Source organism: Sorex fumeus, unplaced genomic scaffold (genome assembly GCF_029834395.1).
Source record: "Sorex fumeus unplaced genomic scaffold, SorFum_2.1 ptg000002l, whole genome shotgun sequence".
In the NCBI taxonomy this organism is placed as follows: Eukaryota; Metazoa; Chordata; class Mammalia; order Eulipotyphla; family Soricidae; genus Sorex; species Sorex fumeus.
Window position 1 is genome coordinate 35546301 of NW_026606059.1, and position 15240 is coordinate 35561540.

Here is a 15240-nt window from a genome sequence, read left to right on the forward strand (position 1 = left end):
AGGAGTAAGCCCTGAGAACCACCAGATGTGGCCCGAAAAACAATTAATAATGAAAATACCAATAAAGTCAACAAATTCTATTAGAGAAAAGTAGTCAAATCTGGGGCTGAAGTGATAGTTCAGTGGGTAGGGCATTTGCATTGCACACAGTCAACCTGGCATCCCATATGGTCCCCTGAGCATCGCCAGGACTGATTCCTGAGAGTAGAGTCAGGAGTAACCCTGTGCATCACCGAGTTTGACCAAAAAAGCAAAAAAAAAAAAAAAAAAAAAAAAAAAAAAAAAAGGGTAAAAAGTAGTAAATCTTTTTAAAATACAAAAAAGCATATTTTAAGATGCTATAAAGATTCAAAGAGTAAATCTAAGAGTTCTGCTGGCACGGAAAATTACTTTATTATCTTTTATAGTTTCTATGAGGAAAATGATGCTAATTATTGTGGCAACCATTTTATAACATGTAAACCAAACAATCACAATACTGAATACTTCGTATTTATAATAATGATGCAAGTCAGTTCTCTGTAAAACTAGAGGGGAAAAAAATATACCATTATTCATGGAAAAATCTTAGTTAATACAGAAGTTGTGGGAGGTTTTTAGGACACACCCAGCAATGCTCAGGGCTTTCTCATGGCTCTGTACTCAGGGATCACTCCTGGTGGGCTAAGAGGACCATATGTTTTGGGGATTGAACCTCAGCTACCACATGCAAGACAAACACCCTGCCTGCCATATCTCTGGCCCCTGAAATATTTTCTCAAATAATTAATATATTTTTTCCAAGTTTCTTGTGCAATAAATACTCTTATTTAGGTGTGATTTTAAATACTGTGTGATTTTTTTTAATGCTGTGGACAGAATTTATAATGTATGGAATTAAACAAAATTGAAAAAAAAAGAACTAATACTCAGAATAAACACTTTTCTTTGCAAGTCAATTTCCTCCCAGTCATGCATGGGAGCTGGGAGACCATTTCCAAGAGAGCTGACCAGGGCAGACAGTGCTCTGGATAGGGCTCAGGGTTCACCAGGTCTGTATCTGAGGATGATGGGAGGTGGGAGATACCATGCAGTTGCAGGATTGAACATGGCGACAGACCGAAGTCAGAGCACTACATATGCTCCTTCAAACTAACTCCCTGGCTACTATACATATAAACACTTATGTATAGTATATACGCATATATGGACATGTATATAGACATGTTTTGGGGCCACACCCAGAGCCACAGGCAAAGCAAGCACCGCATTATCACTCTGGCCCCCTAGACAAGCTTTTGGATATATCCGATAAATGACCTGTTTTCTCTGATTTATTAAACAATGCTAATCATTTATTTCAGCAATTTTGGCCAAGTCACTATTTGTTTGGGGGCCACAGACAGTGCTCAGGGACTATTCCTGGCTCTGTGCTTAAAAGATGCTCCTAGCAGTGCTTTGGGGACCATGTGGGAGTACCAGGGATAAAAATTGGGCTTACCACTCAAGGAAGCATGCAGGAAGTTTGCACTTAAGATTACTGAGCTATCTCTCTAGTCTGAGTTATTCTTCCTTTTTTTTATTTCAGTAACCTAAGCAGTTTCCTTTCAAAAGGTAGGGTTTCCTTCCATTTGATTTTAGCAAAGTTCTAGGAAACTTGAAGATGAAAGATATGCTCAACATATTTTGAATTAGTAGGGCTTTGAGTATAATTAGAAAAGTTTTAAACTATGTTTTGATAAAACTTTGAATTATTGAGAATCACAATGGTTAAGATTATGGCTTGGGGAGTGAAGAAAGGAACAAAATTCACACTGGCGATTGAAAGAAAGCAAGAATTCAAACATCACTTTGTCACTTTTTTCTTGAAATCAAGTAATCAGGGCCCAGAGAATAGCACCATAGCTTAGAAAACCTTCCTTACAAGAGTATGGTCATGAGTTCTAATCTGTGGTGTCTAAGATGAACCAAACGAGAATCTGGTAAACTCTGCTATTTCATCTTGGCAGGTCTGCTGTCCGCACCAAAAACAATTTCTAGCTGCACCACTGCAGTGTGTGTGTAAGCACAGAAAGAGATGCAACCCCTGGCAAGCACCATCCTAAAAAGATATGCAAACACCATGACCAGGAAGTATAACCATGATGAGCGTAATTGTGAACATCATAGCAAATGCTCACAAGGACCACAACCATGACTAGTGAGTGCAACTTGACAAACATGTATATAAGCAGCTAAAAGAGCACAAAACTCAGCATGCACCACAGCCAAGTGTGTGTGAATACCACAATCTGCTCTGTAGTACCCTGGCAAGTACACAGGACTATACTAGATCACTTAAAGACACGGGTGTGGCCCCATCATCTTAGCAACAGCACCATCATCAACAGCAATGAAGGGTAGAGGAAGGAAATTTAAAAAAAAAAAAAAAGAAGAAGAAGGGCTGGAGTGGACAGGATGTGTGCATTGCATACAGCTGACCAGGATTTGATCCCTGGCATCTCATATGGTTCCTCGAGCTTGCCAATAGTGATCCCAGGAGTAAGTCCTAAACAACACCTAGTGTGGCCCCAAAACCAAAATAGCAAAAAAAAGCATCTGTTTATATGTATGCATATACATGTGAGTATGCACATGCACACACACACACATATACACACACACACACACACACACACATACATATATATACACACGCACATGAAATCCTAGTTATAGTGACAACAGTTTATGAAATATTGTTTAAAACAAAACAGTAAGCCAGGGAAACTACTCAAATAGCTGAAGTAGATGTTTTGCATGCAGAAAGTATAGGTCCAAACCCCAGCACCATGAGGTTCACCCTCCACCCCACCCCCGCACTGCTGGAAGTGGGTCAAAAGGAATGGAGGGGGGAATGGGGGGGGCGAGGGCAGGAGAAATATCAGTTTATGTTCTTTAAAATGTCCTTTAAAATTTATAAATTTGGCCACAGGCCACCAATTGATTACTGAAGTTGGTCAGCAGTAGTGAAATTCTGTTTTTACAGATATGGTATGGTTGGAGATGTAGCTCAGTGGTAGGGAGAGTACTTGCCTTGCATATGTGAATCCCTGGGCTCAATCCCTGGCACCGAAAAAAAAAAAAGTTATGCTACAACCTTGAACAAGGTGTCATGAAATGCTTCCTGTTGCAAATGTTTCCCTCATATTCAAAGAACATATCATAACACTAATATGTAAATATAAAGTGGTAACAATAATCAACAAATACAAATAAAAGACATGTGAAAACAGATCTAGACATTTTACCCATAGCATAAACTTAGAAATAAAACCTATAGAAGCTATTATAAAGCAAAGTGAAGTCATAGCATTTATCAACTATGAAAATGTAGTTAAATTATTTACACTCTAAAGAAATAAAGTATCTAGGACACATTAACCAACAATTTATTAATACAACTTAATATGTGTCTGAAAGTCATCAAATGTACGGTATAGTTTCAAATCTTGCCCAGAGATATTAAAGTATAAAGTCATGGTGTGATATAATAGCAAGAAATAGAGAGCTTCGTTTTTTGGCTTTTGGGTCGAAACCAGTACTGGTAAGGGCTTACTCCTGGTTCTGTGCTTGAGGGATCATATGCAGTGCCAGGGATTGAATTCAGGATAGCTGCATGCAAGGCAAGCGCCTTACCACCTGCTATACTACCATCTCTCCAGTCCTCCAGGACCTTAATTCTTTATTCTTGAACATGAATTTCAACCACTTAATTTTCCTAAACCATTCTTGAGTCCTTCACTGTTCTAACTAAAAGTTTTTTATAAACTTATTCGCAAAGTGCTATACTGAAATAAACACTTAAGCTTAATGCTTTTACTTATTTCATTTGGAAACTGACATATAATCATTTAAAACATTTATGTTTGGGCCAGCAATACAACAGGGATTAAGGCACCTGCCTCAATATGGCTGACCTCAGTTCAAATCCCTGTATGGTCCCCCAAGTACCCCTGAGCAGAGCCAGGAATAAATCCTGAGAACTGCCAAGTGTGGACCATAAAATACAAGTGAAAAAAATTATGTGGTCAACCCACAATGTTTCCTTAGACCATCAAGATTATTCATAATTTTTCTTTAACCTGATGTCATAAGCAAATTATTTTATCTCAGGTATGAGAGAAAAACTGACTGTACTGACTCAAAGACATTTTAGTACTTTTCTACAAGGAAGAAAAACTCCCATAAAGAACACGAAGTACTTCGAACATTACAACTTCTGAGTTAACAATAAAAAGTTAATCCAGTTATTATTTGCTTTTGTTTGGGGGGAGGGGGGGGCACAAACCCAGTGCCCAGAGGCTACTCCCAAGCATGGGGCCTGGTGATAGCTGTGGTCAGGGGATGGTGGCACCAGGTGCTAAGTGGCGTCTGGTCTCCAGCATGAAAAGCAGCTCAGACCATTGAGCCCCTCTCTTATTCTTAATACTTTTAATACTTACATTTTCTTCTAATATACATTTTTTGTGGTTCTGCAAACATCTGGTGGTGCTCCAGAGACCATAAGGTGCCAGGGACTGAACTCAGGTCGGCCGTGAGCAAGCCAAACACCTTAACCCCTGTACTATCTCTTCAGCCCCATACTTTCTACTAATGTTTACAATAAAAATACCATTGCACTCTTATAAAAGATAAGGTATCACATTAATAAATTAACCTAAAGTTCATTAACAATAACTATCTCCAAAATATAGCAGAAAACTTAATCTGCTAATAAAAAAATATTCAAGCAATGTCTACTATGCGTGACACATAATGCCAGACTAAAGAAGAGAGAAAAAGGTCTCTGGCCTGGAGGATTTCATTTCCAGTGGGGAAAATACATTTATCCTACACAATGATAGGTACTGTATATAGACAAGTTCATACAAAACACCCAGAACAAAGGAGAAACAGCAAGCTATCGAGGAGACCAGAAAAATACTTCAAGAGCTGGAGCAACTGTACAGCAGGTAGGGCCTTAAGGTAAGCACACAGCTGACCAGGTGTGACATCTGGCATCACGTACTCTCCTGGGCACAACCAGAAGTGATCACTATGCGTATAAATTGTACATATGAAAAAATTTTTTCAAATATCTGATCAGATAATTCAATGGAGTAGCACATGTGGGACATCTGGGTTTAATCACCAGCACTTCATGAATGGTGCATGGATTTGATCTGAGAGCACCACTGGGTGTGGCCTCCAAACTGGGAGACCAGTACTGGCAAGGAAGATATAAGTACAGCCTTACTGGAAGTAGCACATGAATACATAGATTCAAATAACATCACTGAAATAATAGAAGGGATGGGATACTGCTCAGCCGTACAGCATTTTGCCTTGCATGTTTGAGGCCCTAAATTCAATCCCTGTAACTGGGGGGTGGGCGCACATGTTCTTACTACTTAAATATTAAATCTAATCTTTCACGGGTGGTTTTGCTAAGGACACAATTTGAAACCAGATTCACTGGGCTGTATCCCTTTGTCAAATAAAGCTAGATTTTTTTTCCTATTTTTTAAAATAATAATATAATAAAAATAAAACAATTCGTTCTTCCAGATATCAATATACCTAACATAAAAAAGCAGAGGCATAATGTAAACTGAAAGTGGGATTAGATCCAAGGTACTCTCCCAGGTTTTTCATAGAAGACCTAGAGGCACCATTGTGGAATGAAAAAAAACCATGTTCTAAGTCCCTAAGACAGATGTCTAAAAGCTGTTAAGAGAAGCAAAACAGGATTCTTAAGACTAGAGGGGCTGGAGATAGCACTGTGGGTATGGTGTTTGCTTTGCCCAAGGCCAACCCAGTTTAATATCTGGAACCCCAGAGAGATCCGAGCCCCATCATAAGTGATCCCTGAGCACAGAGCCAGGTGTGCCCCCTCAACCCCACCTAAAAAGATTTTTAAAGCTAACAAATCTCAAACATTTACATTCCATTAAATTTCACTGAAAACAATTTAAACGAGTCAAAGAATTTTCACACTACTTTCCACGTTTTTACATTAGTATATTAAAATAATGAACAAAAACCCGAATTGCTCAGACCAAATACACATCTAAAATGTATAGTCATGAAGTCTATATAATCTTGAGTTCTTTCTGGGAAAATTAACTCACACAATTCCTAAGAAAAAGTTGAGAAAACACACAGTAAATATACAGCAAATACTGAATGAACTTACACATCTTTTTCACTAGAAAACCCTTTTCACTGGAGAAATGCAACAGTTCTGCCACAAATCCCTCAAATTTATTACACAGTAGACTGAATTAACTTTTAATCTTCACATGTTTAGAAACCTTTTACTTAGATTTTTCACTTCCTGCACGTTTAACTACATGACGTACTACATAGGTAAAAGTTGCAACTTAAGAGCTAAGTTAGATAATAAAGTATGAAATCTATTCTCGTTCTTTTAAGAGTAACCAAATTTTCATAAATTTTATTCTTTTACACTTCCTTATAATATATAGGAAAGAGTAGAGGGGTGCAGAAGAGAAATAACCAGGAGGTAGGTGAGACTGACTCAAACTTCTATCCTCTCAGTCCTAAATCTAATTCTATATTCCATTAATTAAAAAAGTTTGGTTGGTTGGTTTGGGGGCCACACATGGCAGTGCTTAAGAGTTACTCCTAGTTCTATGCTTGCGAGTGATCCCTGAACTGAGGTTGGAGGCATGAAGAGCAAGAGTCTTACCTTCTGTACTATCTCTCCAGTCTAGAAACTTGTTTTTTATTCAATCTAATAGTACAACTTCAATTCTTTTACAGTTAAAAAAAAGAACTAGCGGTTGATAATTTAAGGTAATTTGTTTTTCATAAATAATTTTTAAAGCCAAACAATAAAAGAAATGACACTTGGATACCAAATGCTTTTTAAATGTTTAAACCTAAATCCTGTTCAGAAATTCACTAGATTTGTATTTAAAAAAGGTCCAAACACAAGTGAACTTCAAATGTCACACCAGCTATTTATATTTAATTCATACATGAAAATTTGATAAAATTCTCGTGCCTATAATACACAAAAACCAATACAATATATAAAGTGTATTTATAAAGTCACGAATTCTATTTCCTATGCTACCAAGTTATATTGGGACTTGAATTATAACAGAAACTCACAGTCTTAAGAAAAGAAGCACTACTTTTCTTATAGGGGAGAGAAAATCCCAAACAGTGCTTAAGAGGCCCAACAAGCCACTTCCAGGAATACTCAGCCCCGCTTCTGTGTTTGGGGTCTAGCAAAGAGGTAGTACTGTTCAGGCCCAATATAACTGGGGCCACCAAAAGATACACCCGGCAGTGAAATTCAGTTGCAAGGCGAAAGCTCTAACCCTTTGACCATAAAAGCGTAATTAGGTAAGCAAAATATCTAGCTGCAATACAATGTCTATCTTCAAATTCTTGTATTTTGCAACCTAGTTTCAGCCACTAATAATGAAGAATTTTCCTATTCCACTAACCTGCAACTGCTATTTACTAACTTGTAAGCTTATTAGTTTAATTCATGGCCTAGTTAATCCCATTCAATTCCAACACCTATTTTAAAACACAATGCTAATGAATGGCAATTTTCTAAACATAGGACTGTTAGAAGACTTACCTGATTTGTCTGGCTACTTAAGTATGGCTCAAAATCATCATCATTTACAGCATCTTTTTGATGAATCGAACCGTTTTGTACTGAAACTAAAAAATATGTCTGCATTAGACATGTTGCAACTATTGTTACACAATTCACACCCAAACATTCTTCATTTTACTTTGATTTGAAACCAATTTAGGAAATGTTATCCTGAATTCATTGCCCTTTTCATTTAAAAATCCCCAAGGATTAACATATTCTGAGATAACTATTTCATGCCACCAAAACCTTAGAGGCCCAAGATTACATAAACACAATTATATACATTTTCCATTATAAAACATCCCAATTTCAAGACTGTTAATCAAATAGTAAAATGAAAAAAATGTGGGAATGGTTTGAAAATACTGCATTTCAATGTTCTCTACCTTTAAATTTTTCTATTATTTGGCCCAGTAAAGGTAAGTAAGTCCTTTTGTTAACTGAAGTTCTTGTAATTATGTTCCCAAAGATTGTGGCTGAAATTTACATAAAGCAGTATCACAATTAATTATATATTACAAAAACCTTAATGAAAAGAGAGATTTAATCTAAACCAAAAGAAAAAATTTCACACTCAAGTACAACTAGAAATTAAGATACTAAATGTAACCATGATTATCCATGCAAAACATGAGAAAAATCAGAAGAATTTATAGTGCCACATTTGTTCAGAGATCATTTCTACAAAGTTGTTATTTTCTAGACACTGTCTCATGGTGCTTCTGAGCAAAACTGAGATATGATGATCCTGGTCTGACTGTCAAGCACGAGAAGCCAGTTATCTTGACTTAAACAAGTTAGGCTCTCTGACTACTTTCTCTGTTCAAGGTTATTGACAGCGCTTGCACATCTCTTCTGAATATTCACAATGTCAATATTGGGTATTATTAACACATGAAAAATAAAAAAAATCCAAAGAGAACTAAAAATGACTTAAAACCACATATACAGGAATTTGATAAGACCAAAATCTGATGTGGTAGCATTGTCTATGCAAATGTACTATTCTATGCTCTCTTTGGAACAGGATAAAAGCTGAGAGATTCCAACAGATGTTGACTACTCTCTTAGAAACAAAAAATAAAACTCAGTATGAGGAAGCTCTGCTTAAAAATACACTGTCACAGAATAAGTGTGCCAGAGAAATAGTACATCAGGTATGGCACTTTCCCTGAACACAGCTGACCAGGATTCAGTCCCTAGCACCCATATGGTCCCCTGAACTTGCCAGGAGTGAACTTTGGGTGCAGAGCCAGGAGAAACCTTGAGCCCAGAGGGCTATGCCCCAAGAAGGGGTGGGGAATCAAAATATACACATCACAAAGACATAAGAAGTTGGAGCAACAAATTTAAACTGTGTTGGTATTTGAATTTTTCTAAATTTCCCCAGGTTTATTGGATTGGCTACATTATGAGTTGACAGTGAATGGAGGGAAAGACAGATGAAATACTTTGGTTGTCATCACCACTGAGCAGCAACAACCAAGTACCATGCTACTCTGTGACACATCAAGTAGACTTCCTATGATACCACAATTTTTATCAAAGATTACCAAGAACAACCTGAACGTCAACCTGAACGTCAACTTGACCCTGGCCCTATTAAGATAGTTTAACTTCTTCGATAAGGATGGCTTAAGAGCCAGTACTGAGCTAAACATGCTCCCAGAAATTACATATATAACAGCTACAGAAATGAAAACAAAAATAAAGGCAAATTAGGTTATTTCTGGTGGGGTGATCATTTCAGTCCAAGAGATTCTAACAGACTTGTTCTTCTTTACCACTAGCTGTTACACTAACACAAAGTAATAAATGAAACTGCAACCCATTTTAAAATTACAGCTACTGCTTGTACGCATTAAATTCTTTAAAAATCTAGTTGATAATGCTAGTAACAATCTAAAGTGCCCTGAAATTTATCCAAATATTTATTACATGCTATTCATACTCATTTCCTATTCTATCCTTTCTCTTTTTCTAAGAGGCTTCAACTGAAAACAAAAATAATTCTCATACACTCAAATATTGGAAAGTCATTTACAGATGATGCATAAATGTCTAAAAAGTCCTAAAACATTATCAAGGAATATGTCAATCTAAAGGAAAAATGTTTAACTGTATCTCAGGCATACTGACAAGCAATTTGCATTAAATTAGGATCTGCATAAGCAGCGAGTTTCAGAAGCACATCTTTAAGAAATTCAACTCTCTTAAAGACTAGTTTCTGAACATCACTTAATGACAGTCTAATGTCTTGGAGACTGAACGCCATTAAATAATAATGAAATCCAAGCCAGTTCCATAGTCTGTACAAGATCTCCAGGGAAAAAAGAACAGATGACTTACATGATTCTTCGCCTGTTTCCTCTGCTCTATGAAGCAGAGTCAAATCAAGATAGAACATGGGCCTTAGGAGCCAGGTGATTCTTTGCTCCGGTCCTGACTACATCAAGTTAGGAAAGTCAACAGATCTGTGCATCATGTTTTCCCACCTACAAAAACAGCGACAATACCATATACCCTCTATCTCCTTTTAGGAATGTTTTGAGGATTAATAATAAAATGAAGCCTAAAAATGACAGTAAAGTGCTTTGCAATCATTTCCAGAAGGGGTCAGAGAGAAAACAAAAGAATATTGCCAAAATACAAGGCATTTCCCATTACTTTTCTAAAACATTAAAACACAGCCAGATTCAATTTAATTCTTTAAAATGACAGTTAAAAAAAAAAAAAGGCAAGCCCCACTTTTGAAAGGGGAAGGAAAGGAGGAAAAAAGAAATGCCTTTCCATATACTTGCCTAGTTGTAAATTTATGGGATAAAGGAAGGAGGCAGGGAGGCCTAAGGCTTCATGGAGTATAGGATTTGACACTTATTTGGTGGAGGGATGGGCATTTGATCATTGTATAACTGAAACCCAAGAACAAAAATTTGTAAGTCTACAACTGTACCTCATATGTCTCACTAATAAAAAAAAAATTTAAAAATCTATGAAAAAAAATTCTACTTGCAATTAAGTAAAACAGATATAATAGTCAATCTTAAATGAAGAGCTACTAGATTAAAAAAAAAACTACCCTTACACATCTACTATCCTGCAATACTACCATGAACAAGGATATTTTAAAATGTTCTAATATTTAACTGAGGAACAATCTATTACTAAAAAGAACTGAAACTTAATATAAACAAGTAAACCCAAAATTATTATTCATGCTATCAAAGCATTTGTGCTTTAAAAAAAAAAATTTTTAAGTAGCATTTTCTTAAAAAAAAAAGTTCAACACTTTAGTGTATTCATGTTCTTTAGGAAAAACAGAAAAATTTAGCAGAAAAGCAAAGACATGAAAGCCAGGTGTTAGACTAATGCTGTCAATTCAAGATAATCCAGAAACAAAATACAGCGTCTCAGAAATTATATTAAGTCATCAAATGGATTATGCTTTCAGAACCAACTCACTGATGAGTATTTTTATTAATAAGATCTGAGTTCAAGTATAATACTTATAAACTTAAAATACTGAGGCCCCAATAAATGTACACTTCTGCTTTCTGCTTTATAAAAAATAAATGAGTGTAAAAATAGTAGCTTGAAAACTCAACTAAAACTAAACTCAGCCTAGGGAGAATAGTTTTTCTCAATCACAGGCCTAACTACATATATCAAGCAGTTCACTGGAAGTGATGCCTTCACCAGGCAATTCTCCCTGCAGAAGTATAAAATATAAGCAACATGTGTGTATGTATAATTGTGCACATGTAGTACCTACCATTTTAAAGCATTTTAAATAACTGCCAAACCTTTTTGGCCAGTCCAGTTTTCCTTCCTGCCATGATTTAGAAACTTCCTGCACATTAGTAGATGAGGTGAGAAAAGATGAAATCCAGCTAATGAAATGGCTTCTAGAGCAGTGGACTACAATATAATTACAACTATCTGCATTACAAACAATAGGATTTATGACTAGAACTATTATTTAAATTTTACAGATAAAAGGGGAAATTCTGAACAAAAAGTTCACGGTGAAAACTCACTTGGCAAGTTAACAAATTACCATGTGGGCTGTATTTGAACACAGGTCTCCTAAGAATTCCAGTTCATTCTGTTTATGAGTAAAATCATGAACTGCACAGAAAGGGGGAGGGGAAGAGTACTTCTAGGCGCAATTAATTATACAAATAAAAACTGTCTATCCAAATAGATCTGACAGGTTATACAATAGGTTCAAACACTTTAACATGCTATAATCAGTTTGCAACATAGTTTAGAACTTACATGAACGCTATCTCTTGGACATACCCAAGAAAAACGACTATCATAAGTAAAACTTACAGTAAAACAGCAGGGGCTTACAAAGCCCTAGATGCTCAGTTTTGCTTCTCCAAATTAAGTACTTCATAGAACTTAAATACTTACCTTAAAGCAGGTAACACAAAACACTTAGAATTTCAAATAGCCTTGTAAAGTGCCACCTCCCCACAGATCTAGGATAAAATAATTCATGCTAGGCAATAATGACCACAGATTTCACATTATCCCCAACTCTATATACTACGGGCGAAATAGCAAAAAAGAAATACTCTTTTCAAATTAATAATTATTAAAAAAATTCATCTGAAATTAATCACTAGATTATAATTACAACACAGAAAATAGTTTTACAATATTAAACCTGAAAAGTGGAAATTTCTCAAATTTTATATATGGCAAAATACATACGACTCTACAAAAAACAAAGCAATAAACTTGTTACCTAACACAGTGCCATCACTGATGTCCAAGAATCTCAAATAAACAATACAACTCAAGAAAATTAACTGAAGAGAACCCACTCCAAATTTTAAACAAAAAACTCCAACTCCAGATGCACTTTGAAATTACAGCAAAGGGGCTACTGTAAATCTTATTTACTAGGTAATACTTTGAAATGGAACTAAAAAACAGGAAACATGACTCCATTTAGCCTCATTTCAAGCCTGTTACGGAACGTTATAAATATATAATATGCTGTAAAGTTATTTAATTGGCACTGTCCCAAGGAAGCAGTTATTGTTCTATACTTACTCATGTCACATGATTAATGTCATAATGGTTTTTCAGTCAGCTGACCATATTGTTCCAAAGAGCCACAAAACACACTACTAATCTTTAAGAAAAAAAAAAAGTGCTTCCACTCTCAAAGGCTCCCCATCTCTTCATTTCATCCTGGCCAGAAACTTCACAAATGACTGCTCTTCCCCGCCCCCACTACACCCCACCCCGTCCTTCTCAAAATGCCAGACTGAATCACCCCGGTGCAATGCAAAACTCCATGGCCTCTGGCCTTGGCTATTCCGTTCTCAACTCCTTCATCAAGTGCCTCATGGCAACAGCTTAGACCGACCACGGGATGGGCACGGCCAGACCAGTTTTCCTCCTACAGTGACAGGGAGTCGGGGGGGGGGGGGGGGGGGGGGCGCACCTTGGGGGGGGGGCACGCAGAGGGGGAAGAGGGGGCTGGCACGTTCCAAGGCAATCTGGACACAGCCGTCGTACAAAACGTCCACGGATCCACAGACGTTATCTGTGGGAGTTTCTGGGGCCTCGAGGGAGAGCGAGCGAGCGAGAACAGAGGCTGCACAGAACCCCGCACTCCCCTCTCCTTTGCAGCCTCCCCGCAGCGACAAGAGAAACTAAGAAACGTTCCTCTGCGCCCCTCCACCGCCACCGGGGTGGTCTTGGGAAAAGTGGCGTGGAAGCAAGAAACTATCAAAGTTTAAGGGGAGCCCTCTGGCAGTCACGAATGCGCCTCCAACGCCACATGTAAAGGATGGGGGGGAGGAGGGAAAAATTTAAAAAAAGAAAAGGGACCCTCCCCCCCCAAAAAAAGACACCCCACCAGCTGAAGTAGTTTCAAAGTAACGTCCACCTGACATTAGGAAACAAGGAGGGGGGAGAGCAAAAGGAGGGGGGAAATGATTCAAACTCACCTTTATTTCCTTGCCCTTTAGGTCTCTGTAGCAAGACGAAAGGTGTGGTAATTACGGGGGTGGGGGGAAGAGAGAGAGAGAAAGAGAGAGAAGAGAGAGAGAGAGAAAGTGTGAATTGCAGGCGTCCTCCTCCCAGGCTCCTCGCCTGCAGCCAACCGTCCGCCGAGTGGTTCCCCCCGCCCCCCTCCCGCCGCCGCCGCCGCCAGCCCCGTCCGCCCCCCGCCACCCGCCCCTCGGAATGCGGCTCCCGGAGCCCCACGGCGGCCGCCCCGGGAAGCAGCCGAAGGCCCCGCAGAGCCGTCCTGCCCCCACCCCGCGCCGCACCGCGTCAGCCGCCGCGGCCCGCGGGATCCGGGCGCCCCCCCCCACCCTGCAAACACACACACACACACACACACACACACACACAGCGCGCGCGCGCACACACATACACGCACGCACATACACACACACTCGGCCCGGGCCGCGGCCGCCGCAACTTGTGCCCGGGGCACCGTTATGGGGCCGGCGGCGGCGGCGGCGGCGGCGGCGGCGACGGGGAGGAGCCCCGCGCCCCGAGCGAGGGTGGAGCTCCCCAGGCCGGGCCTGGGCCCCGCCGCGAGGCCTCTCTCGGGCACCCTCACCTGATCCACGCTAGTGGCTGACATTCTTCACCGCCACCCGAGAGCTGCTGTTGCCGTTGCCGCCGCCGCCGCTGCCGCCGCCGCTGCCGCCTGGGCCTCTCCCCGTGCACTCACAGCGCTTGGCTGCCGCCCGCGGCGAGTCACCGTCGCCGCCGCCGCCGCCGCCGGTCGCCGTTCGCTAAGACGCCGCGGAAAGAGGGCCGCGGCGCGCTCGGGAGTCGGTCGGAACGGGGCCCGTCTTTCCCGCTGGCAGACTCCGCTTCCCCCCTCTCGCGCTCCGCTTCTCGGCTCCACAATGGCGGACAGACTCCCGGCTCTCACTTCCGCTCCGAGCCTTCCTGACCTTCCGCTCTCGACTCTGACGTCCGCGCTCACCTCGCGCTTCCTCCCCCACCCGCCGCCCGCCACCGAGCCCGGCCCCGCCCCCCCGCGCCGGCCCCGCCCCCGCGCCGCCACGTCACCGGAGACGGGGGCCTCCGAGCCCGACCCCTGCGCGCATGCGTCGAACGGGACAGGCCGGCCTCCACCTTCCCGGGCGCGCGGACCCGGGGGCGCGCGGCACGTCGGGCGGCGCCAGCGAGGAGCGCCTAATCCCGCTGGCTTCTGACGCTCGCCTGGCGGGAGGTCGGGCGTGCGCGGGGGTGGGGGAGGGGGATGGCGTGTCTTTTGTAGTGCTAAGAGGCAGGCACGGGACTGGAGGGCCTTTCTCAGAAGCGCTCACAAGTGTTAGCGGCTTGGAGCGCTGCAACCGTGCTGGCCCAGGGTGAGGTGGGCCGCGGCAGCCCGGCACCTGCAGGAGCCTCCCGAGGCCATCCCAGGCCACGTGGACGGCGGGGTGAGTCAGCCACCCGCAGGACACAATTATTGGGCCTGTTTCAAGCCGCAGGTGTTGCAAGTGACCGCGTGCGAGCTCTTAAGGGCAGCTGGAGGTGTGCAGGCCAAGGATCCGTTCTCTGCAAACCCGGGAACAGGCCAGGGCTAACTCAACAGTCCAGTTACA

At 40.9% G+C, this 15240-nt stretch overlaps 1 protein-coding gene across 6 annotated transcripts in view; it reads right to left on the bottom strand.

The window, feature by feature from the left end:
• Window positions 1–14634, bottom strand: part of YTHDF3 (YTH N6-methyladenosine RNA binding protein F3) — a 33811-nt gene extending 19177 nt beyond the window's left edge. Inside the window, exons 1-6 of one of the 6 annotated variants that reach the window (XM_056129968.1) lie at window positions 14241–14634; window positions 13618–13642; window positions 9995–10140; window positions 8032–8121; window positions 7622–7707; window positions 3055–3084 (exon numbers count right to left, since the gene is read on the bottom strand). In XM_056129968.1, the coding sequence (XP_055985943.1) occupies window positions 3055–3084; window positions 7622–7707; window positions 8032–8121; window positions 9995–10052 (264 nt within the window). In that variant the 5' untranslated portion in view covers window positions 10053–10140; window positions 13618–13642; window positions 14241–14634. The remainder of the gene's footprint in view (window positions 1–3054; window positions 3085–7621; window positions 7708–8031; window positions 8122–9994; window positions 10141–13617; window positions 13643–14240) is intronic. The other 5 variants (XM_056130039.1, XM_056129986.1, XM_056130106.1 and 2 more) reach the window with 5 other exon arrangements.
• Window positions 14635–15240: the final 606 nt, after the last annotated feature.